Here is a 25,582-nt window from a genome sequence, read left to right on the forward strand (position 1 = left end):
AACATTGGGATTAATGGAGTAGAACGTTAATTGTGATGTAAATGTTTGCATATGCACAAGTGTGTGACGTGAAAGTTTGCAAATGCAAGTCTGTGTGACCCCAGTGTTCACCTAAAACTAAATCTGCGTCATGCTTACCTAAGCGGTCATAAAATTAAATTCTCTAATGTGTACCTAAGTGGTCATAAAATTAAATAGTCTTATGTGTGGGGCAGTCATACACAGACATCCCCATGAGCAGGGCTTTGTGAGGTGAACTTAAATACAATAGGCCTGTGCGTCAATACAGACCACAAGCTGCAAGTTATGGTTGTGGGTCACAATTCATGTCTGTTGTTGACTGGGGATAGAAAATACATATTCATCACTGTATAATTGTCATGAAGGGTGATTTTATTGTGACATTGCTGAGATGATTAGATACCAGAGAGTGGAGAATGTTTGTGATTCTACATATTGGTAGTAGGTAATTATACCAATCAACAAAATATTATTTATGAATCGTTCATGCTCACAGCATACAGAAAGTTACAAATGATACAAACCTTTAAAAAGACTACATAGCTACAAATCTGAGCTGAATGATAAGTGTGAAGTAAATTAAAGGGAGCAGACCAATTCCACAAAATCTTCAAAAGTTCTTCCTCGACTATATTTGCCAGTTATATACGCCATCTACTGACTGAAATTGGTATAGCAAATGTAAAAAATCCAGAAAAAAAACACCAGAAGGTGGCAGTAGATTAAAAACAACAACAACAAAGTAATACAGTACGTTTAATCAGCAGTAGCAGCCTCAATATCTCTTTTGCTAACATTTCAATCCTTGTAACTCCTTGTATAGCCTTTCAGTTCGGCACGTGAAGAAGTTCTGGGAATGGGATGTAATAAATTAGGTGGGTAAAATGCTCTTGCTGCAAATGTACTAGGTTACTTCTTGCTGCAAATGTACTTGGTAACTCCTGTAACATATGGGACGTATCTCTCTAATACACATATTAACTGAACGGGTCTTTAATCTCTAAAATAGAGATTAAGATCAGTTGTGTAAAACACAACACTTCGATAAATATCAGGTCAAGAAACACCTCAACCCACTAAACCGAAACGCCTCTTTCAGTACAAATTAGAGTAGTTCCGGTTTTGATTGTTGCAGATTACTGTTCTACAGGAGAAGGGAAAGGCTTCATTACCTGAAAGGCTATAACCAGGCCAGTTTCATGGAGATTCTAGAATCAGACTTTTCATTTGCTTAAAACTTGAAGAACACACCCCTTTTCCTTGAAGATTTGCCAATGAGGAATCAGGTTTCAGCCACCACCTCTCAAAAACCGTTGTTTCCCCATGTTTTAAGTTACTAAAAACAGACCGCCTCGTTTAGAAAACGACCAATAGGTGTTTTGGGGCGTGGCAAGAACTCTCTGACAATCACAGTTTTGAGTTGGTAAACATCGTTGACCTCATGGTGGAACATATATTCACGTTAATGTTAGGGGACGAGGCTGCATTTGAAAGACAAGAGACATTCGCAATTAGCGTGGGTAAGTGTAACTTTTCTCTATGAGAAGTTTCTTGCTATAAATATTGCTTATCCCTGGTTTCACTATTTGGACATCGCATTGGCGAAAAAACACGTCTTCTAACGTGACTTGGCCTGCTAGCATAATGGCTTTAGAACTCGGATATACACTAGGTTATCTGAATGTTTTTGAAGACTGAATGCATGTCTGACAGTTCTAGCTAACTATTGTATTGGTAATGCACCGAAATATGAGATGCAAGTCTTTGTGGAAATCAACATCTACACACCTGCTTTATCGATTTTGTTTGGTTAACTAGACTACGTGAAGTCTGGCAAAACAACAGCACGGTATTTTACAAGGGCGTCAAACTTCCATGTGCATAGCTTTCGACACTTAGCCAACGCGTAATTCTATTGTACTTTTCTTGCACGCATTTACACCCGTTTATAGAAGACTGTCTGGTTTAGCAAAATAAAATAAATTCAGAATAGGCAGAGTAACCAATACGAATATAAGAATAGTCCTACATCGAATTGCTGGTTTTTCCTTAAAAACAAAGCTCTGAAAGGTCACCGCTCTGCAGCCGACTCATAAACAACATTCTGCCCCATGTGACAGCTGCGCCACATGCAGACAGACTATCCGCATGGTTATTTTCAAAGTAGAGTCCCACATACTGTCTGCTAGTAGGCTACATTACATTATAACCTATTATTACAATAATGTTGTTAGTAAAAGACATTCAGTATCTGACTTTGAGTAAAATTTTATTGATACTATGCTCTGGGTGGCCCACATTCAGCTTTACACATTAGTCATCCTTGGCTGTTTTTTGGAAACTTTTTTTGACATTGAATCAAGGGAATTGCACAGACTTTATTTCTATTTAATCAGGAAATAAACAGTTTAAGTTGAAAACCTATAGTATTTTTTAGACTGCAAAGCAGAAGTGGCACATGTAGATAGTTGGATTGTTAGTCAACTGCATTGTCTATTGTCATGGTTTGAAAATTATCAGGTGTCTGTTTTATCAGTGTGATTGCTAGAGGAAGCCGTAACCTACTTGCATATGTCATGTTGATTTTGGTGCAGAGGCCATCTCAAGGTTAGGTGGAGTATGAATTAACATTAAGTGAGCTGTATTGGTCATGGTCCAATCTGAGTTGCCATTTAAAAATGTTTATTTTCATATGCCCAGGTTCAGGGAAATGCTTGCTTGAATGCTCTTTGTTATCAGTGCAGTGTTCAATATGGAGTAGTATGAAACAGAATGAGTTGCACACAAAGTAAGCTGTAGGATGGGTCAGGCTCTGTGTGAGTGTAAACGAATCAGCATGTGTACTGTTGAGGTATAAATGCTTGTAGGTTTTTGATTAAGCTTCAGGATAGGTAATTACGTGCGTTTGTGTGGCAGCATTGTAAAAACCCACAATAATTAGGCACTGGAAAATGTAGGCCCTTTCAAAGGTGAATTTCAAATTGTATTTCTCTGATTAAAACTTAAGTCTGACTGAAGCGTAGGAAAAAAAAATATATATATATCCCAATCTGACATAATGGTAGATATCGGTGCTTTCCAATGGAGATTTGACACATTGTTATGGTTCAATTATTCTCTGCCAAATCTTAAATCTGGCCACATGAAAACAGGTTTTGGACTGAAGGGTGTATCCCGACCCCTCTTTTCCTCTTCCTGTCAGTTGTTCCTAGTTGCCTATTTAACTGTCTTTGGCCTCCACCCGAACAACTTGTCATTATCCCTCCCCCACACACAAATACAGTTATCTTATATGTTATGTAGTTCAAACTCACACGATCATGAGAGGCCACTGTTGCCAATGCATATCTAGGCAGTGACAATCCAAAAATTGTGGGGAAATATTTCGTAGTAGTGCTCACAATTCGTTGAGCAGGTAAATGCGCACGTGTGGAGAATAACAATTTCTACTGCTACAGTTAGGCTAACTGTTCCTCATTATCGAACAGGAACTTGCACAATTCAGGCTTCAATTGCATAATAACCTTTAGCTTGGCAATGTCCTTAAGTTTTGCAAGTGTTTGACGCAAACAAATTCCTTCTCCTAATACGTACGTGCATGTGGCCAGGCTCTATCTAACGTACAGATAGCTTTCATTGTTTTAGAAAAAACATGATTTAACCTTAAATTAGCATTGTATGTGGAAACAAATGAGTATACGTTGTTTTCAGGAGTGCATGACAATGACTACAGTGTTAAACATCTGTACATTGGATGGGGCACAAATTTATTGTTTTCCAGCTTAAAAATATCTGGGCTTTTGGACAGATTCTACAATGCTTTTTGAATGGCATTTGGATGCTGCCTTTCTCATAGAAAACAGATAATTCAGTCAACTTTCCTAGCGTTTTCGACTATGACAAATCATCTCCGGAATACAGCTGCCTCAGAATTAAACCTCACCACATTTTGTTTTATTGCAGGTTACTTTTTATGCACTCATCCCCACTTTCAGAAAGATGGCTGCTTGCCATGTTAACAGTGCATTCAGCCTCTCCACAAAAATGCATAAACTATACAGGATACCATACCTAATCACAGGGATGGAACAATCTTTGGGATACCCTACAGTTGGACACATTGGTGCCTTCTGTGGTTTCAGTATTTTTCTTATTTTGGTTCTTAGGCTCAAACACTAGGCAAACGAGAGACCATAAACACTTGAGAAACTAGAGAGACTTGATAAACACATTTCTTATTTTTTTTAAATCTAAAATAGGACTGCCGTGTAAGACAAATGCATTTCAGCATCTCACAAATCTCAGGACAAGCCCACAAAATGTGATGCATGCACAAGCTTTTGATACATTACTATTCAGCACAACCATTTTAGCCTAGATGTTCTAGATTAACTGCAAAAAAAGCATTACTCATTTGGATAGGGTGTATGTTGTCTAGTAGTGGGATGTCACTTCTCACCCCTACAGTATATAGAGCAGTCTCACTTGAGGTATTGGTCAGATGTATAGGGTCCTATACTTGTGGAAGTTCAGATATTTAGGGGGGAATGGAAAGGGAGCCTTTGATGCCTTTTCTGCTTTTGGACAATCTTCAGCTCCTCCACGCATTCTGGATTAGTTAAACAGTTGAGAAGAGACTTCTTGCATGGCCAGTACATGAAGGATCTAGGCTCAAACATTTCTTCAATGTCTGCAACACCAGGTTAGGATTTTATCATTGTATATACGTGAGGTTTACAGTCAAGCACGTATTTGGAGTGCATCATTGCAGTCAGATTTGCATTGGTTTTACTACTGACAAAACAGAACCACAAATCATCACCATGGTAGTTCTGTTCCGTTAAAGCATTGTTAACTTCAAGTGAAATATCACTCAACAACAGTTTGGACATTATTAGTCTGTCTCCATCACTCGTGCACCAAGCAATGGCCAACATAAAAAATAATAACAATCAAAGAGAGAAACAGCATGTACCCTATGTTCATGTCACCTTTTATTTTTACAAGACACTATACCATGCTAACATTACTCACAACAATTTAATTTGCTGTGTATTTCTCCCTTTAAATCTCATTGTCATAGCTAAATATTGACCACATGGTGGGGCTATAACAAGTTCATGTTTATCGGTTTGAGTCAGAATGATGAGATTTGGCATGCATGCTCAGGGAAATGGGTCTCACTAACCTATGTGATATTTCAGACACTATGGGCACAATTTGGACAAAATATACACAAATAATTTAACATATTTTGCAACGGGTTGGTTCCTTATTCGTGGAGGACAACATTTTCAATGTTGCTTTGTTTTAATATGCATATACTGTATAAATATACAAAATAAAATGTTATGGGGGTTTTATGGGTTATGTGTGGCTATACCATTTAGGTTTACTTTTTAATTATTCAATCCATTTGTAATTTAAATGGCGACAAATGTTAGATAAGAAGTCATTATGTTTTTAGGTGTACCATAATGGAGGATAGAAACTATTGGTTTTTAAGTAAGAGCAACAATATTTTCATGTGTTGTTTTTATTTTCTGCACATTTTCTTTCCTTCTAAATAGCTATACATATTTTGACTTAACACTACACACTCATTCTGCTAATATTTTCAGTCCCACCAAAACATTATTAACTGTATGTAACATCCACAACACTTCTGCGTTACATTTGCATTTCTTCTCCAAAATTCTGCTGTTTAGTCCACATTTTGGGTTATAGACTAACAAAAGGTATTATAGACTCCAATTATGTTTTGTTTGTCCGTTCTGCAGTAATGTTGTTATTTTGCATGCAAATCTAACATTCTTCGTGCATGAAAAACCATTAAACAGTTTCTTAGATCTCTCACATTTTACATAAAGAGTTTGCCTCTTAACTTGAGCAACAACACATCGTATTGGTCCAGCACATGTAGTTGGGTTGAGCCTTGCCACCAGCTGTAAAGCAGTAAGAACTGGGCCTAAATAAATAGGCTTAACAGATTGCTATGACCCTCCCACATCCTTGGCCTGAAGAGGTTTACTGTGTGTACAGTAGAGAACTAAGCAGCAATGTTACAGTAAGGTGTTTCCTTGTTAATATATTTTTTCCTTGATAAGTCAGGTTATTGTAGTTCTGCATGTTTTATCAACCTCCCTTTGTTTTGTACCACTGAAGCTCATAATCACATCGCACATCACTATTCACCAGGCAGGTTATTTACTACAAACCTACTTTCAGTATACAGAGCACAAAGACATTCTTATTTGTAGCCGGTGTCAAATGGCAAGTCTTTAGATATGTCTGAAAGTGCCGGCACTGCTCACTGCTAAGACACTAGACCAGGGGTGGGCATTATTTTTCACTGGGGGGCCACACTGAGTGCCTCGTGGACCAGACTACTTTTTTAACCAACATGCCTAAAAAAACACAACATAACTAACTCTGTTAACTTGCATATAATATTTATGCAAATTTATTTTCAATGCAACACCGTTTTCATAATTGAACTGTTGTTATGGCAGGCAAAGGCCTAGAAAATCCCTTTTTAGGGTTATTTTGCAACAGATGTTGCAACACATATTTGCCTTAAAACTTTCAACTCAACAGAGTAAGCTACATTACATAAGGTATAGTGTATAACAGTTATATAGGTATAATAGTTATTTGGGCAGACATAGTTCTATGAAATCACTTCTGAAGAATTTCACTCAAAGCAAATGTTGGTATAATTGCCGTCATCTGTGCGGTGCTGCTGCAAGATGTTCATCAGGCAGGCTGAATCTGCGCTTGAACTTGTTGAATTGTAGCATCGGTTGACAGTTTTTGTATTTCGCTGCATGCTTGCTCTGGAAGTGCCTCTGCGAATTGTACTCTAAAATCTGTGACGTTAGCTTAACATATTAAGCAAGTTGCTTTACCTGCGACATCTGCACATAAATATTTTCCTGTCAATAGTTTTTTAAATACCCTGCTTTCATTATCAACTTTGCTTAGGCTCATTTCCAGAGATCGCTAGCCATCAATTGCGTATAATTCGTATACGTTCCGCCCGTGGATTGTGGTGCTGGTCCCTACGTTTCATAGCAACGCAAATACCTTGTTTCAACTTAAAGGTATTTTAAACAGACAGTATGATACTATTGTACTTATTACTGGGAGTGCCACGGGACTTAGAATTTGAAAATAAATAAACATGCAACAATAAATAAAGTAATGTAATCCGCGGACCTCGTCAGGTATTTTGTATTATTTTTAATGTTTTGGATGTATTGCAGCCAGATAGAATGACTCAACTGGCCGGATCCGGCCCGGGGGCCTCATCTTGCCCAGGTCTGCACTAGACTGTTTGATCTCACTGTTCCTGGGATGAACCAGGGTTACAGAACTAAATTCAGATTAGCCTTGTCCTTATCGAGTTAAGAGTAGGATGCGCAAATCACATGCATACTAAACAAGCCTCGCATGCACCGCAGTCCCCTGAGATCAGCCCCCCACTCCAAGCACATACAGACAGACATTACCTGCCTGTGCATTGTAATTCACTACCATTTATGATTCCATTATTTTTCATTAAGCCCAGATGGAAGAGATGAGTTTTGGTCTGAACTGAAGAAAGTTTTTGGTTCAAGCCAGAAAGTGATTTTGGCTGATGTGTCTGGAGCAGACAAGCCTGGTGCGTGCATGCGTAGGGGCAATCTGGACAACTAGTATGCTTAGGCTCAGTAGATTATAGTGACCTTTTTTCCAGGGAGTTCTACAAATGAAAGTATATAGATACACGTTCTAGTCTATACATGGCCTTTATCAATTTGATCCATAGCTCTGTAAGATCACACTCCAATTTCTATGCTCGGTAATTCATAATGGACAGACCCATGCATTGTGTCTGGGTAGAAGGCTAGAATTGAGATGATATTTTCGAATTCACCAGCAAGTATAAATAACCGTTACTAAACACTTCGTCGTGCAATATTTCCATTGGGACCTTGTTGCTTCCTCCCAGTGAGTACGCTGCCGCTTCCATCACAGCTGTCTCAGGACACTGGCTATTCTAAAACCCTCCGAATCCCAGGATGATTGAGCTGTCACCAAGCACAAACGATCCTCCCATTGACCAGAACAACTTCTCCGTTCACTAAACCCAGTGCGATTCCGCCCTGACTCAGCTTTCACTGTGCCCTCGTCACCAGGCAGGGCAGTGAGTCGCAGGGCCTCTCAGTTCAGCCTAACATTGTAAGCCCTTTTAACCTGTCACTAGGCTATGAAAAGTCTATGTCTGAAATGCCAACTCCGTTTTTGTTATTTGCTGTAATGAGATTCATCTAAATGGACCATGTTTTTGTAATGCAAAGAAATACTCATGTTTGTTGCAACTCGTAGGATTCCCCGTGTAGTCCAGCCATGCTGGTGTTGTTGGCCAGTGCCCCTGTGTCTCCGAGTGAAAACACGTTTAACCTTTCCGAAGTTGTTTTGGCTGTAGTGATTCTTGATAACAGCTGTGTTTTGCTACCTGCCTGATCAAGCAGTCTCTGAGTTATTGATTGACTGCAGTGCCCAGTAGATAGTGGGCTGCTAGCCTGTGAGACAGAAACCTTAGCCAGTTGCTTATAGTGGAGTTACTTGCCAGTTTGTTTGGCCGTATACAACTGGACAATTTCACATGAAGGTCAATACATGCATTCAAAATGTGTTTGGGATTGCATGCCCACTAGATCCGATTCTTCTTGTTTCAGCAGGGTAAGTCGTGGTTGTCTGCTGCAGTAGCTCGTGCGAGACAACAAGCTATACTTGCGCTGTTACGTACCTGCGTGGCCCACCTTTTGAACTTACATAGTTTCTGCCTTTCTCCTTTGACGTCTCTCATCAACAAGCTGTTTTCCCCAGAGGCATGCCTCCTACTGGATGTTTTTTTGTTTGTTGCACCATTCTCGGGAAACCCTGGACACTTGTTCGTGAAAAGCCCGGGAAGACGACCATTTACATAATTGGAACGGGCGTGCATGGCTCAAAATCGCTTAGGTCTCTTGTCTTGCATGGTTGTCTACCTAATAGACTGGATTCTAGGTAATCTGTTAGCAAGTCCAAACAATCAAAGCTGATTACTAGTAAACCCAGTGTTAATAACGTCAATGGTAGTTGTAGTGGTAGTAGCACATTCACTGTAAATAAAAGTAGTAGCAGTAAAAACCGTGACCGTTTTAGTCCATGGCTACTTTTTGTATGTACTCTGAGTTTTCCACACCACGGGTTGTTTCCAGCCCACTGCTGGGTCATCAATAGCTCTCCTCTAGATAAAGATATTTGAATAGCCGAAAACTAGAGAGAGACTTAATTCCCCCTAACCAGGGGGTCGTCAAAAGTAGTTAGAATGTCACTTGTTTGTTGGAAGGCAGCCCAACAAACAAGTCGGTTATTAAAGCCTGTCTTTTCTTTTGTTCGTTGTAAATATGACTCCAAGCCAAACTAAACCGACTGGTGTGTTGCAGGTGTGAGGGAAGCCCGTCATGGCAGGCGACATGATGCTGGTTATGCGCGGCTTGGCCAAGCTGAGCCAGGCCATCGTGCAGACTCAGGCCAGCACGCTGCGTGGTGGAGGTGCCCAGGCAATGGCCCAGAGCATGCAGATGACTGCAGAGCAGAGCGTGGTAGCGGCCATGCAGACGATGCAGGTGGGTAAAGCTGGAGATGGGTGGGGCTGTTCTGCTGGGACCGTGGACAGTGGTGAGATTGTTATTGCTGCACAGGAAGAGGGCATTGGAGATCAGTCCCCACCGGTTCCATAGTGAGACATTAAAACCCTTTTAAGTTTTCCTTCAACACATGAACTTGTCTTGTAACAGTTCTCTGCTCTAGCCGTATATTCTAATCAGGCCCCCCTGGTCACACCACATGGCCAATGTAAAACACGGCCTCAACTCATTGACCTCAACTACTGTCTCTTACAGGTGTTTGGCGGCCAACAGCCGAGTGGGTCTGATGACTTCCCACAAGACATTGACGTGGACAGCAAGTATAACTTCTCCGGGTCAGAGGGTAGCAACATGGGTAGCGATGCACCCGACGGTTCGGAGCTCTGGAACAAGGATGGCTTATCATCAGAAATGTCGGAGAGCACGGATGGAGCGACCAGAAAGATGTACAGCAGCCAGGCCTCTGTCAAAGCCAAGCTGTTTGAGGGGTATAAGGAACCCAGCAGCCAGTTCACCGGGCAGATCCGTTCCTTCCGGTTATATAGCTCCTACCACCAAGACAGCTCTGGGCTTGGGGGCCTTACGGCTGCAGACATAGAGAAGGCCAGGGAGGCGAAAAGGAATGAGAAACCACACAAACAAATGGTACTACCAAACATCTCATCTCAGTGCCTGTAACTGACTGATAGACTGGGTGTCTGCTGTCTACCACTGTGTTCTTGTTTTTTCTCTCCGTTATAGCTCAGTGAAAGGGCACGAGAGAGAAAGGTACCAGTGACGCGGTTAGGGAGACTGGCCAATTTTGGAGGTACGGCATTATACATTATTTAGTTTTCTACTAGGTTTTCTCGTTATTGTTCAGTTTGTGTGTTAAGGTAAAAAAAAAAGCTGCCGTTACCAATATCAAATGTTTTTCATGTTGCTCATTGCACAGCTATGTGTGTTAAGAAATGTATCCACTTGGCAGTATAATTTCATGGAACGTTATGCTATCAATCAACAGAAGCCAAACCAAGTTTTCTGCCAAAACTTTTAGTGACCACAATGATGTAACCAGTGTCAGTACTTAGAAAGAATAGGCTATATTTTAAACTGTGTATATAAACAATATTATGTCATGATATCCCCTTCTCTCTATCAAGCCAGCTGTGCAGTAAAGTCCCCCCCCCACATACATACACGCGCACACGTGGACCTCACACAACCCTAATAGGCCTGTTTGTTGTTGGTCATCACTTAGGTCCTTTAAGTTTTCTGAGACCTCACCATCTCCTGTTGACCTCTACTGGGCCAGACATAGGCCTTGAGGTTAATCTGCACTTTGACTAATTATCGTCTGTAAAGCTGATTAGATACTTGGGAGTTGGTAAACTGGTAGGGACGTGCCCTGCCGTTCAGCCGTGGCCTCCTCAGAGAAACACAAAGACACCTCTGTTCTCTTATCTGCCTGCACTGTACATGCTGCACTGGCATTAAACTCCTGGTTCGCTGTGTCAATATTTTCCTGGTTTTAGAGTTGTTTTATACAGTTTATAAACGTCTGTCCCCTTGATGACCTGTAAATACAGTAGATGGGTAGATGTGTTGTTCCAGTGTAGAGATGGGGGGGGTCTCAGCCCACTACCTTGCGCTAGTCCTGCTTGAAGCATATAGCGCCACAGCTGTAGAGGCTAGGCGTGCTCCTGTCGTGACAGAGAGAGAGGTTGAGGTGAGCATCATCCCCAGGGTCTGCCAGCGTGCTGCTTATTTTGTGGCTGTTTGGCGGTTACTGGAGCACCACTGTGAGCCGCTCACAACAAGCCACAAAGGAGCAGCTGTTTCCTTTGGGTACGTACATGGCCCTAACACCGTCCGCCCTCATTACCGGGCCAGCTACAGAATTCTCTGTCTGGCAGGGAACTACACCTGGGTCCTCATGGGAGTTTAGGAGTGAGCGCTGAGGGTGTTATGTTGTCCTTCATCAGGATATTTGGGTTGCCAGATTGAATGTGGAAATCAGGGTTGCCAGGTTTGATGTGGTTCTTTATATGCAGACACTGGGGCTACCCCGTATGCTTGGAAACCCAGCCCAGGACCCTCTACTCCAGAGTAATAGTGCCATGCTGTCCCCTGTCGATGGGCAATCAACTGGTCCCTCTCACATTGAGCGTGGCTGACAGGCTATCCATTTCCACATGTCAGTGTTGGGTGGTGTTGTGGTACTAGGGAACAGATTGCCATGCAGGTTTCATGGTTTCATAAATGCCTACTAGAGTTTCATTTTCCTTTGACTGATACATGCTTCCGAATGCTTCCATGTAGAGCTGTTTGTTATCGTAGGAAGATAGCAGACCATGATAATGGAAAGCTGTCTGACCGTTTTGCCTTTTATGAAATCCTGTGCTATTATTGTCAGATCTATAACAAGCCCTCTATTTCCCAAATCTCCATAGCTATATATCTGTAAGGTTATGTCTGAGGAGCTAGCAGCTAGCAGTGTGGTACCTTCTGCTGCTTTGTCTTACCCTAACTTGGAGGTTTGAAGCAAAGGGAGCCTTGTGTGTCTCCACCCAGCACACATAAAAGACGATGTGCCAACCCTCAGAGCCTGGCTCCTCTCTAGGTTTCTTTCTTTCTTCCCTTCTAGAGAGTTTTTCCAGGCCATTGTGCTTAAACATCTACATTGTTCATTCTTTGGGGTGCTTATGAAAAAACATTTATAAAATACATTTGTTTGATTAACACTGTCAGAAGCTGATTCTGTGTCATTCAGTGTCAACTTTTTGAACTACTTCAGGATTTCGTGACTTGTCTAGCAAAAGGTCATAGTCCAGAACTGCTGAGGAAGTGGAGATGTATTCTATTGATGATTGGATGGTGTTTAGCAAGTAAAAAAAAAAATATACTGAGTAGTTCAATTTGTGTAAACAAGATATCTGCATGTCATGGTACAGCTACCTGAATGTGTTCTTGTTGCTCTGACCTGGATGGTTGATTGGTATTGATTGACTGATTAGTAGTATTTACACACTTCTGCAAGTAGGATGTACTACTTAATCACTGTGAAACGTACACAATACCATAGTAGTGTTAGAGTGCCCAGGCATGGCTACGTGGCCATCTGATGAGCCTTTGTCCTGATGAAAACAGGTTAATCGCTGGCAAGAGTTAAACAGAGGGGGAAGGACTGAGCTTGTTTTGTCTGTTGAAGGGCAGTGGCTCAATTTATGCAAATACGTCCACTTGTTACATTCACTGAACATTTCCCCAGCACTTCTGTCAGCCATAAATGTGTTATATTGAGCACGATGCAACACCGAGTGCTTCGACCGAGCCCATAGCCATGTTTCTACCGCAAACTCCCGGGGTTTTTTTTTTTTTGTTGCTATTACAAAGCGGTTACCAATGTAATTTGGAAAGCAAAAATGTGTTTTTGCACACCTTCCTGTCGAGTTGAGAGCCTGCCCTGCCTCTGCCCATGCTTGTTTGTGTTTCTGTGTCTTGCACAATGAGGCAGAGAATGTGCTGAGCCCAGCTCTATTGATTGAGAAACACTGAGGTGTGCTGCAGATGAGCCTGCCCTTCATTCTTTGAAGAGAAATGTGACTGAATTAGAATGAGCCTGACCATGTCTCTGATGCGCTATTAATCCTATATGTGCTACATGTTCATTCATTTTGTACTCTTAAATAAACTAGAGAGGCAAAATGCAACAAATCCAATAAATGGGCTGTACTGTACAACCCTTCATAATTACAGAAATGTCATATTTAGAGATGGCATGATTCCTCATAGTAAATGACAGGGAGGCATCTCTGTTATACACAGTGCATTGTACAGTATATAAACACTATGTGTACAGTCCACAAAGGTGTATGGTATTGAATGACCTGAACATCTTGTTTACGTGGTGTATGTTATGTCCCTCTAGGTCTGGCTGTAGGACTGGGCTTCGGAGCACTGGCTGAGGTAGCCAAGAAGAGCATGAGACCAAGTGAGGAAAAGGGTAAATGTTCAACATAAAACTGTTTCCTGAGCTGAATGGAAACATGCTTATGTTCTACATTATGTGTACATGCATGTACATTCTAGACACATATATATAAGGTACATGAAATGCCCCTTTGACATTTCTCCCATGATTCTCCCTTGATTATCATTATTCATCATAGTTGCGCCCAGAAAGCTATTGAAGACTATTGTGTGGTAGGGCTCAGCTGGGGAGTGTGGTCTTACCGCTTTCCAAAGAACCATGACGTTTGTTGTTACTTTGATTTATATCTCATGCTACCTACTCTTTAATGAAGCTGCCCTCACTAATTACATTTCACAAGGCTTTGATGAAATGGTTATCTGTGTTACACAAGGTCAGTTGGTAAGGACAGGTATCCCACAGTCTTTAACACCTAGACCGGCAGCTGTCGGGGGAAAGAATTGGAGCAGGCCATTTATTGAACTGACCTTTCCAGCTCATGCTTAATTTAGTGTGCTGTCATGCCATGGCTAGACCACTGGAGGTGGTGTCACAGTCTAAGCTTGTAAAGGAGTGATGGGGCTACATTATACAGCTATTCATAGAACCATTGTCTTCTTAATACCCTGGAAGAGAGCTACATTGAATCTAGGGCTTTGAATGGCGATGGAACCAGAAATGATCAATCACGTAAAATAAATAAAACTGGTGGATAATATACTGTATGTAATATAATATTTCTCAAATGCGAACATTGCTGCCGTGTACAGAGTAGAAACATTGCTATCTGACGCTATGGTAATCAAGACCTTGGTGCCTGCGGTCATCTTGGCTGAAGGTACAATAACAGGCTTTTTAAATCTCTTGTTTCTAAAGCTTTAATACGCACCAGTCTGGCTGCTGATTTCACTTTGGCCCACTGACACACATCTCCCTTACCTCCTCTGGGCTGCTTAATGGGGATCTGGGGGCTTTTAACAAGATAGCCTTTGACATTAAAGTCAGTTAGCAGATGCTGTCATCTGAGTGACTTACAGTAGTAGTAGGACATGATGGTTCTTTGAGTAGCAAGTATTAATAGGTTCTTTACAATACCCTGCGAAAATGTTCCTTGAATAACTTATAGGGGTTCAAAGTAAAGAATACTCCAATAACCTTTTCACAAACCAGAACTTTTGTTGTTTTGGTTTCTCATTTTGGAAGTGTCATCATCTTTGTTTGGCAAAACGCTTCTAGCCTCTTTTCTGAGCTCCTATGGCAATAACTACTGGCTTTACTAGTGAGGATCCACCTTCTTCCTCAATGACTGTAATTATACAGTGATAAATAATTTTATGGTGACAATTTTTTTTTTTTTACTTTACTGAAAGGTTTAATAGGTAGTACTTTATATAGTTTATCACTGTAATGGTTAAACAAATCAATATTTAATATAAATGTATGACATGATAAATATTTTTTATTATTTGACCCATTTTAAAGTTTTATTACATTTTGTTCCTGAAATCCACTAAGAATCCATATTTCTGCTGAGATCAGGATAATCCTGATTTCTTTTGATCAAAGGTATCCCAATGCCACTAAATCGTTTTAAACAACACATCCTGAAGGATGGTTCTAGATCAAAACCAAGACTGGTTTTTGTGATCTAATTTGATTTTAGAATCCATGCTTTCTTTTGAACAACCTGTATTCAAGATATGATCCAATCTGTTGAAATTCAAACAGATTACTTCTGAACAACTGGGCCCAGGAGATTCAACATTGGTTTGCCCCTTCCCACTAATATCACTCTATATTACATATTTTCTTTATTGATGCACAGTATTTAACTTGGTAGGAGCATGGTAACACCAGGGTTGTGGGTTCAATGCACATAAATGTAAATGTACAATACCAGCTTCTGAGTTTAGCATAGAGCTGACTTACATTTTTCCCCTCAGCTGACAAGAAGGCAGTGTTGGACTCCAGTCCGTTCCTGTCAGAGGCTAATGCAGAAAGAATCGTCAGGACACTTTGTAAGGTCCGCGGAGCCGCACTCAAACTGGGCCAGATGCTCAGCATTCAAGGTGAGAGCTAGCTAACTTTGCTGTCATGCTGTGAACACCACCAGCAGCATTGTCTCCGTTTCAGAATGTTTACTATCGTTTTGATCCTAATCACCCCAGCCATATTGCTCTGTTGCCCAAACCATTTATCGTTAGTAAACGAAGTTAACGTTTTTGTTAACGGTTTTACTTAACTGTGAAAATCATTATCAAGCTAATTTACTTCTGTTAAATGTTAACTTCATTTAACTAAAGTCCGCTAACCCAAAAACTTCATAAATATACTTTTAAAATCCTCTAGAGAACATTTTTGCATCAGTCCGGAGTGTGGAACATCTAGGTGCTATTTTCAGTCAAAAATATATTTATCTGCATTAAGATTGCATGCAGCTCTCAAGGCTTCAGTATGAAGGTCAAACATGGGAAAAACACTCAGGAACACTCGTATTACTTGCGAGCAACTATTTGTGTGTTGTAAACGTCATCTGCTATTGGCCAACAAAGAATGGCCCTCCAGTATTTGTGAAATGGATTGGCTATTCATTGTTATGCTGGGGCTAGACCTTCCAAGAATGGAGTAACATCAACGTCAGTTTACATTGACTCGCCTTTACGGAAAAGGATAAATGTAATGTAATTTGACCTGGTCAGGAACCCAGTGGAAAGAAATGTGAGCTTCTAGCACGTACAGTTAAAAAAATTAACTAATGCGAGCCCTTAAAAATACCCCCAAAATACGTATTTTTTTATTTGTCGCACTTTGTTAGAGGGTTTAGGTGTTTTTAGAGCAAAATTAGTTTTTTTATATAATAAAAGTTAATGTTAACGGATTAACAAAGTTAACATTTTGATTGAGCCTTTGATGGTACCCTCAAGTTCTTAAAGACTATGAGCATCTTGACAGTAATGTGATTGAAGATAACAGCGCAGACGTAAAGTATCAGTACAGTTTCTGTGGAATTTCCACATCTATCAAGTACAGTATGGATGTTTATATTGTACGTGTGTAAAGGTAACAGTCTAAGGATTAATGAGAAGTAGAAAAGGAGTCTGGTACAACAGTTATGTGGTGTGCGTGTGATGCACTGTGGTTGTGTGCCGAGCAGGTCCCATTAGCCTTTTGATGTAGCCAGTCAGGGTGCTGTCAGGCGCGCAGTGGTAGTATCCATAGAGGGTCCTAGACCCCTGACTGAATGCTGCAAATGATAGAGCAGAGGAAGAATTAATTTTGTCATCAGTGGACTTATAAATAATCTTTCAAGTTTAGTTTGCTTTCTTCTCTCCGTGGCCTATTCGGACCCTGTTGTGTTGCCCTTGACATTGGCATTTCACTGAGCTCTGTTCTAGCCTGTCTATCTGGGCTGGTTGTTTGTGTTTGGGAATGTGAGTGAGATTCTGTATTAAAATACCAAGCTCCAATTGACCCCTTCACATAGCCTTGCCAACCCCTTGAGAATTGGCACATCTAAGTGGTATCATCTCTCATTGCTCGGTGCTGAGTCAGAGATAGTACTCTTCCTACCTTTGGCAAGCAAGAGTGTACAGCTTGAGGAAGCTTACCCCTGGAGCCCTAATTTAAATAGTAGCTACCTAGCCAACTAGCATACAGTGAGGAGAACATGTATTTGATACACAGTCGATTTTGCAGGTTTTCCCACTTACAAAGCATGTAGAGGTCTGTAATTTTTATCATAGGTACACTTCAAATGTGAGAGACGGAATCTAAAACATAAATCCAGAAAATCACATTGTATGATTTTTAAATAATTAATTTGCATTTTATTGCATGACATAAGTATTTGATCACCTACCAACCAGTAAGAATTCCGGCTCTCACAGACCTGTTAGTTTGTCTTTAAGAAGCCCTTCTGTTCTCCACTCATTACCTGTATTAACAGCACCTGTTTGAACTCGTTACCTGTATAAAAGACACCTGTCCACACACTCAATCAAACAGACTCCAACCTCTCCACAATGGCCAAGACCAGAGAGCTGTGTAAGGACATCAGGGATAAAATTGTAGACCTGCACAAGGCTGGGATGGGCTACAGGACAATAGGCAAGCAGCTTGGTGAGAAGGCAACAACTGTTGGCACAATTATAAAAAAAATTTGAAGAACTTAAAGATGATGGTCAATCTCCCTCTGTCTGGGGCTCCATGCAAGATCTCACCTTGTGGGGCATCAATGATCATGAGGAAGGTGAGGGATCAGCCCAGAACTACACGGCAGGACCTGGTCAATGACCTGAAGAGAGCTGGGACCACAGTCTCAAAGAAATCCATTAGTAACACACTACGCCATCATGGATTAAAATCCTGCAGCGCACGCAAGGTCCCCCTGGTCAATCCAGCGCATGTCCAGGCCCGTCTGAAGTTTGCCAATGACCATCTGGATGATCCAGAGGAGGAATGGGAGAAGGTCATGTGGTCTGATGAGACAAAAATAGAGCTTTTTGGTCTAAACTCCACTCGCCGTGTTTGGAGGAAGAAGAAGAAGAAGAAGGATGAGTACAACCCCAAGAACACCATCCCAACCGTGAAGCATGGAGGTGGAAACATCATTCTTTGGGGATGCGTATTGAGGGAAGGATGGATGGGGCCATATTTTGCGAGATTTTGGCCAACAACCTCCTTCCCTCAGTAAGAGCATTGAAGATGGCTGGGTCTTCCAGCATGACAACGACCCGAAACACACAGCCAGGGCAACTAAGGAGTGGTTCCGTAAGAAGCATCTCAAGGTCCTGGAGTGGCCTAGCCAGTCTCCAGACCTGAACCCAATGGAAAATATGGAGCTGAAAGTCCATATTGCCCAGCGACAGCCCTGAAACCTGAAGAATCTGGAAAAGGTCTGTTTGGAGGAGTTGGCCAAAGTCCCTGCTGCAGTGTGTGCAAACCTGGTCAAGAAATACAGGAAACGTATGATCTCTGTAATTTTAAACAAAGGTTTCTGTACCAAATATTAAGTTCTGCTTTCATGATGTATCAAATACTTATGTCATGCAATAAAATGCAAATTAATTACTAAATCATAAAATGTGATTTTCTGGATTTTTTTTTTTGATTCTGTCACTCACAGTTGAATAGTACCTATGATAAAAATTACAAACTTCTACATGCTTTGTAAGTGGGAATGTTCACCATGGAGTTGTTAAATGGCATTAAGTGCATGGTACGTTAACCTGTACATGCAGCAACAGCCCAGGCTTTGCAATGACGTCAACAGACAAGGAATGACCAGGTCTTAAAATAAGAGAACGGCCATGTCAGAACTGCAACCTAAATCTGGTTTCCAAACAAGTATGGTTTTAGATGTAGCTTGATTAATAAAACTCAGTCATTGATTTGGTAGCTTATTCATTTCCATAATCCTTAGTGTTTAATGATTCCTTTAATGATTCTCCCAGCCCATGATGAAGAACAAAAGTTGACTGTTAAATATGTGACCCAACTAGTTCCACTGGTAAGTTCACCTTAGTAGTCAGTTTCTTATCTAGATGTTTGTGACTATCTTTGGGTGGACATAGTTGCTCCTTTTGAGCAAAATGTGTATACTGCTCCTATCATTTAGGTCAAACAAAAGGAGAGGAAACAGCCTTGAATTGATGGGTTGTTGATTGACTCAATGGCTGCCTTAACTTAACAGATAAGCTTATGTAGGAGCGTTCTTGAAGTCATGATTAAAATCAATGATGATAATGTCAAACCAGCATTATTTTTGTTGATACCTCCACCAGTAGGCTCTTAAAATTAATGGCTGTGGCTGTGATTAAAATAACAGATTTGTGTTCTCTCAAACAAAATAACTAGTCACCCTCATTCACAATCAGCTGGATTGGGCAGCACCTCCTGTCACCTCTGACCACAGTGTGTTGGGTCCCATGTACTCTGTCTGAATGTTGGTGTGGTTGTAGATGGGACCCATAACGCCCTGCAGAATGACCACTTTGTTATGGTTAACATGCACAGTGATCCTGTTTGCTATTATACATTAGAGGGACCTTTTATGGCACTGTGAGCTATAGTTATGTGAAGTTGTTTTTTTTTGCCAAGCATCTTGGCCGACCACAGACATTTTGGGAATATTGGCATGGACTTGTGAACTGTGATATTTTCTGTCTAAACGCCCAGAGGCACCAAGTGCTGAAAGATTATTTATAGAGGTGTGATTGTTGGAGTTGAACTGAACAAGACACTGATTAAGACCTGTAATTCCTCCCCTGTATTGGTATATATAAACAGGTTGATAGGCAGGAACAGCTTGTCTCCATGTTTTGTTCTGTCAGTGTGATCTTTCGCCTTTGTCCTTCTCCTTCAGACGACGCTTTCATCAACCCCCAGCTGGCCAAGATCTTTGAGCGTGTGAGACAGAGTGCAGACTTCATGCCTATCAAGCAGATGACGGTAAGCTCTCATCTTCGCTAACCTGCTCTCAAGTTCCTTTGATACTGGCCCTTCAGCCTCTTGCTATGAAGAGACACGATTACTGCAGAACCAGCACCAAGCTGGTCTCAGGATCATTAATCAGTTCGACATGAGTCGTGTCAGTTAATGAGGTGCCCTAAGCAAAGACAGATGCCCACCTCACTACTCCCGTCACAGTGTATGTTTCTAAGTGTGGTTGTGTCTCTGTCCTGCAGAAGTCTATCAACAACGACCTGGGCCCTAACTGGAGGGACAAGCTGGAGCTGTTTGAGGAGCGTCCATTTGCAGCAGCTTCCATCGGACAGGTCCATCTGGCTAAGATGAAGAACGGCAAGGAGGTGGCCATGAAGATTCAGGTGAGATACCTGTGGTCGCTCTAGATTTGCCGATATAACTATAATGAATAGAGCTGACGTGATTCCCTACATGGCCTTCCTGGTATGAGTTTCAAAGCACACTGTACTATAGGCTGTTAAAGGCCTTGGTTCATTGTCCAGGTATCATTAATTACAGTATCACATTGTAATCGAGTGTGGAGATGACTGTTTAATGTGTCAGCAACTGTTTTCACAAGCACCGATTTTGCAGTCTGGTTCTTCTAGATGCATTTAAGGCCAAACGTGTCCTTTCAAGTCTGGTTTGTTCAAGGTTTTGATTTATTAACTTTAAGGATAATGGAATCTGTTGAGTCATCTCTGTATAATTGATCTTAAATTATCAGAGTAAACTCTTCTATGTAGATTTTTCTATAAAATTGTATGTGGGCATGGAATTTATTTCTACAGCTAAGTGCTTTTTTCGAAGTTTACATGTGCTTTTTTGTTTCTTGTCAGGACTTGTTGTCAGCACTGGTTTGTAAACGTGGTTATGTCATGCTGTTTCTCCTGCTCGGTTTGTTCTCTGCAGTACCCTGGAGTGGCCAAGAGTATCGACAGTGACGTGAACAATCTGATGACCCTCCTGACCATGAGCAATGCACTGCCTGAAGGTGACAACCACTGAAAGGATTTCATTTTGTCTCTGTTTATGGGCTCATAATGTACATTCCACATTTATGACACTCACATTACATAGTCATGGGGATTCTCTGCCCCCTTCCCTGTAAACCAACACTGCTATCCTGGTCCCACCCTCTCTGACAGTGGAGGGAGACCATCAGTGATCTACGGTAGGGTGATAAATATCCATCTGTCAGGGCTTCCACAGAGATGGGAATGATTGAAGCGTACATCTTCCTCTGTGCGGAATGATAATCAAAACACTTTCTCTTTCCATCCCGGTTTTGTTCACCTGTTCCAATGTTTAAAACTTCTGCAGGTCTATTCCCTGAACATCTAATCGAAGTGATGAGCAGAGAGCTGGCGCTGGAATGTGATTACATAAGAGAGGCCAAATGTGCCAAGAAATTCAAGTGAGTAATGAAAACCAGATTAGCTTCACTGTAACTGCTTTCAACATCTAACCAAAATGTCACCCCTGCACCACTAAAATAAAATGTAAATGAGGAAATATTGTTCTATATTTTGGACACACTGCAGCCAAGAAATCTGGATTTTTGATGATTCAAATCTATATTAAATGGCTACAACTTGAGGTAGCATTTCATTTTTTAGCATTTAAAAAAAAAAAACGTGTGGTCCAAATCAAGAGAAGTAGCCTGTAGGGGCTGAGAATAGCCACTCTGGAGATCTCTAGTTTCAAAGAAGGCACACAGTTGACTTGCAGCCAGCTTTTAAAAATAACGGCACTAGAAAACAAATACAAGGTTACAACATGCCCCCCCATTCCACTCCTCATAACCAGTCCTCATGCCAACATCTCCCTCCTCATGCCCCCACAGTACACACCAGCTGGGCATGTGTTCTGCTTATCACCTTGAACATGGCTATTGACCCTCCCTTCCATACATGTTTACACGGTAGCCATTTCCCCTCCTGTTGATGAGATTTCTAAAGCCCCAAGCACATGGAGTTTAATTGTTCGCATTAATGTCCGTAACATGCTATAATGCAATTTTATATCCCCGCGTTAGATGTCACAGCTGTATGTCAAGTTAGTTCGTGTGTGTGACCAGTTTGTTATTGGTGCAGGGAGCTGCTGAAGGACCACCCATTCTTCTACGTACCGGATGTAATAGACGAGCTGAGCAGCAACGTGGTCCTCACCACAGAGCTGGTCCCCGGCTTTCCTCTGGACCAGGCTGAACATCTCACCCAGGAACTGAAGAACGAGGTCTGTATGTGCGGCAGCGGTCAACAGGAACAAATGCCTTCACAAAGTAGTGCTGTTGCTTACTATTTGCTTCTTGTATATTGTGTAAATGTGGATTATAATATCGTGTGCGCAAGTCAAACACCAGCACCACAACCTCCTTTCTCCTTAACCTCACCCACAAAAAACTGTTATATTGCCCCCTGGTGGGCAAACTCTAGACCGGAAAATGTGTGTTGTTAAAGCATCTTTCTCACCGTTAGATCTGTGAGAATATCCTAAAACTGTGTTTGAGGGAGCTGTTCGAGTTCAGATACATGCAGACAGACCCCAACTGGTCCAACTTCTTCTACGACCCTCTGACCCACCGGGTGAGTTTGCTATTTAACCTCTTGCTAAGGTTTAGGTTTATAACCTCTTGCAACATATGTAGAAACCATACACAACATGTGATACAACTGACAGACATAACCTGTAGTGGCTTGTTGTGGCAGTGTATAGCTTTATTCTCTTCAGATCACACCCTGTAGATACTATGCATCCCCTGTAGACCACGCCAAGCCTAAACCGTTTTTTGCCTTCACGTAGCACAATGTCGCTAGTGTCGTAACCTTGCTACCGTTCCATCCGCAGGTCGCATTGTTGGATTTCGGAGCGACAAGGGGATTTAGCGAAGACTTCACTGACATCTACATTGAGGTGAGGTGTTATTCCCATGAAAACATGACAGAACACAGTAATGTATTTGCTGTGTGACCTTCGTTGTGTTGTTTAATCAGCTCATCAAGTCAGCGGCAGACGGCGACAGAGATGGTGTTCTGAAGAGGTCCAGAGAGATGAAGTTCCTCACCGGTTATGAGTCAAAGGTGAGTCACTTAATTCGTTCCACATGGATACTCCAGAACCTGCTGTGAGGTTTTGTCCCAATTCATTGAAAAGGTTCTTCAACACTCCATTAAAAAAACTCAGTGGTGAATGTCCACACCTTCATTAAAATAGCTTCCCACAGGTCCACTGAATGTAAAGTTATCACCCTCTCTGTCTGTCTTGCCGTTTTTTCAGTCCATGGAGAGCGCCCATGTGGACGCAGTGATGATCCTGGGTGAGGCCTTTGCCTCGACGGAGCCTTTCAACTTCGGGGCCCAGAGCACCACGGAGCGCATCCACAACCTGATCCCTGTGATGCTGAAGCAGCGCCTCACCCCACCCCCCGAAGAGACCTACTCCCTCCACCGGAAGATGGGCGGCTCCTTCCTCATCTGCTCCCGCCTTGGCGCCAAGCTCAGCTGCAAGAGCATGTTCCAGGAGGCTTATAACAACTACTGGAGGGACCGCCCAAAACGACCAAACCAGTGACAGACACTGCATACGACCTATTGCAGGCTACGACACCTGGGTTAGGTGGACTATGAGGGCAGGGAGTGAACCAGCCTAGTCAGACTTGTGAATCAAATGTAAATGAATGGCACTTTCCTCGTCCCTCACCGAACTAGAGTCTCCATTTTCTTTGGATTGTTTTGTGTACGATTTTTTTGGTATGATCAGTTTATTAACCATGGCTGTCCAGTTCACATATTCATAAGACGTAGTAGATGGTCAGTTGTAAAGGTTGGGTTAATTGGGACGGATGCCGTGCTGTGTTTGAGAATTGTAAAGCTAAAAAACAAAGTCTACTGGGCATAAAACACAGGGTGATAATGTAAATGTATTCAGTGACATACCGTTGAAGACCTATATTGTATTATAAAAATGCTCATGTGATGCATACAAGTGTGTGAAAGGGAGTTCATCAGGTGGTTTGTCCTACTTCTGCCTAATGCTGATCGGTCACCAGTTCAGCATTTGGGCCACCTGAAATATTGTACATTTATCAGCCGGATGAAACCTTATCATGGCCTTAGTTGTTTATAGCACTAAAATAGTGTGACGTAGCAGTGGTTCTCAAACCTAGAGGCCCCCAGACTTCTCACAATTTGGTAGCTCTGAACGGCCTCACCAGAATCCAGTGGACAAGAGCTTGATAACTAGTTGAAAAGTTGATACTGGTGTGCTAACTCTGGAACACATTTAATACATGGAGCAGCTGGAGGTCCCCAAAACAACAAATATATATGTTATAAAACCCACTGTTATGTCAAAGCTTGGATATACTTTTTCATAGAAAGAAAACTGAAGCAAGATTGTGATCTTAAATCCTTAATTTTGTGCGAATAAGTGCAGATATGCCTTTAGTAATTCTGAAAGGATGTTTAGAAATGAACACATCTATGGATCTTTCTACTTATATCAGAATACTTTTAAAGATGATTATTTTCTAATCTATGGCATTCTTACTAAGGGTTGCAATAAATATACTAATAATATTTTATTCAACTCTTGTCCCAATCAATTTCACACTGTTGCATGTGATCCCTTCATGAAAATAATAACTGAAGGAGAAACTTAATTTTTGTCATTTCTTTAGCTTTTAAATAGATTTCAATTTGCAGATTTCACTTCTCACACAACAAAAAATACTTTCACATTAACTGATGATATTGTATACTGTAGGTTCAGTATATGAATAAAGCATTTGGGGGATTCTAATGTTATTTTATTTCATATTTTGATGTGGGCCATTCACATGAATGGCCCATCTATCTATTATATCTATTGATTCAGGCATCATATCACAGAGCCAGGTCTTTGTCAGAGGAAGGCAAAATGGTCCTCCAAAATGGTGTACTACTGCATGTAATTTTTGTGCCGATGTGCCTCATCACCAAAACCACTCGCTTTCCAACTTGGTATTTCACGGCTAACTGAGGTATAAGAGTGATTCTACTCAGACAATGCACATACAGCTCTGGAAAAAATGTAGAGACCACTGCAAAATTATCAGTTTCTCTGGTTTTACAATTCATAGATATGTGTTTGAGTCAAATGAACATTTGTTTTATTCGATAAACAACTGACAACATTACTCCCAAATTCCATTTAGAGTATTTATTTGTAGAAAATAACTGGTCACTCCTGGCACAAAAATTCAAGTATCTTGACCATCCATCTTCCTCTTGATCAAATTCCTGAGGTTTTCAATGGGGTTCAGCTCTGGAGATTGGGCTGGCCATGACAGGGTCTTGATCTGGTGGTCCTCCATCCACACCTTTATTGACCTGGCTGTGTGGCATGGAGCATTGTCCTGCTGGAAAAACCAATTCTCAGAGTTGGGAACATTGTCAGAGCAGAAGGAAGCAGGTGTTCTTCC

General features: G+C 41.4%; 1 protein-coding gene across 2 annotated transcripts; it reads left to right on the forward strand.

Moving 5' to 3' along the window:
- Positions 1 to 1,410: 1,410 nt before the first annotated feature.
- Positions 1,411 to 24,918, forward strand: coq8aa (coenzyme Q8A, genome duplicate a). Of its 2 annotated transcripts, none has more exons than XM_010882615.4 (15): positions 1,411 to 1,541; positions 9,498 to 9,680; positions 9,957 to 10,346; positions 10,443 to 10,509; positions 13,612 to 13,686; positions 15,597 to 15,722; positions 20,018 to 20,103; positions 20,340 to 20,480; positions 21,031 to 21,112; positions 21,442 to 21,535; positions 22,215 to 22,356; positions 22,599 to 22,706; positions 22,969 to 23,034; positions 23,115 to 23,201; positions 23,398 to 24,918. In XM_010882615.4, the coding sequence occupies exons 2-15, from the start codon at positions 9,516 to 9,518 to the stop codon at positions 23,689 to 23,691; spliced, it is 1,923 nt and encodes a 640-aa protein (XP_010880917.2). In that variant the 5' UTR covers positions 1,411 to 1,541; positions 9,498 to 9,515; the 3' UTR covers positions 23,692 to 24,918. The 2 variants fall into 2 exon arrangements, with proteins under 2 accessions (XP_010880917.2, XP_010880918.2); XM_010882616.4 differs by having other exon boundaries at positions 13,612 to 13,674.
- Positions 24,919 to 25,582: the final 664 nt, after the last annotated feature.

Source organism: Esox lucius, chromosome 18 (genome assembly GCF_011004845.1).
Source record: "Esox lucius isolate fEsoLuc1 chromosome 18, fEsoLuc1.pri, whole genome shotgun sequence".
NCBI classification, from domain to species: domain Eukaryota; kingdom Metazoa; phylum Chordata; class Actinopteri; order Esociformes; family Esocidae; genus Esox; species Esox lucius.

Excerpts from the sequence above, each read along its gene's own strand:
- coq8aa (XM_010882615.4), top strand. The coding sequence starts at position 9,516 with ATGGCAGGCGACATGATGCTGGTTATGCGCGGCTTGGCCAAGCTGAGC. Across the intron at positions 21,113-21,441 it reads GAGCAATGCACTGCCTGAAG|GTCTATTCCCTGAACATCTA; the intron begins GTGACAACCACT and ends AAACTTCTGCAG. Across the intron at positions 22,357-22,598 it reads CCCAGGAACTGAAGAACGAG|ATCTGTGAGAATATCCTAAA; the intron begins GTCTGTATGTGC and ends TCTCACCGTTAG.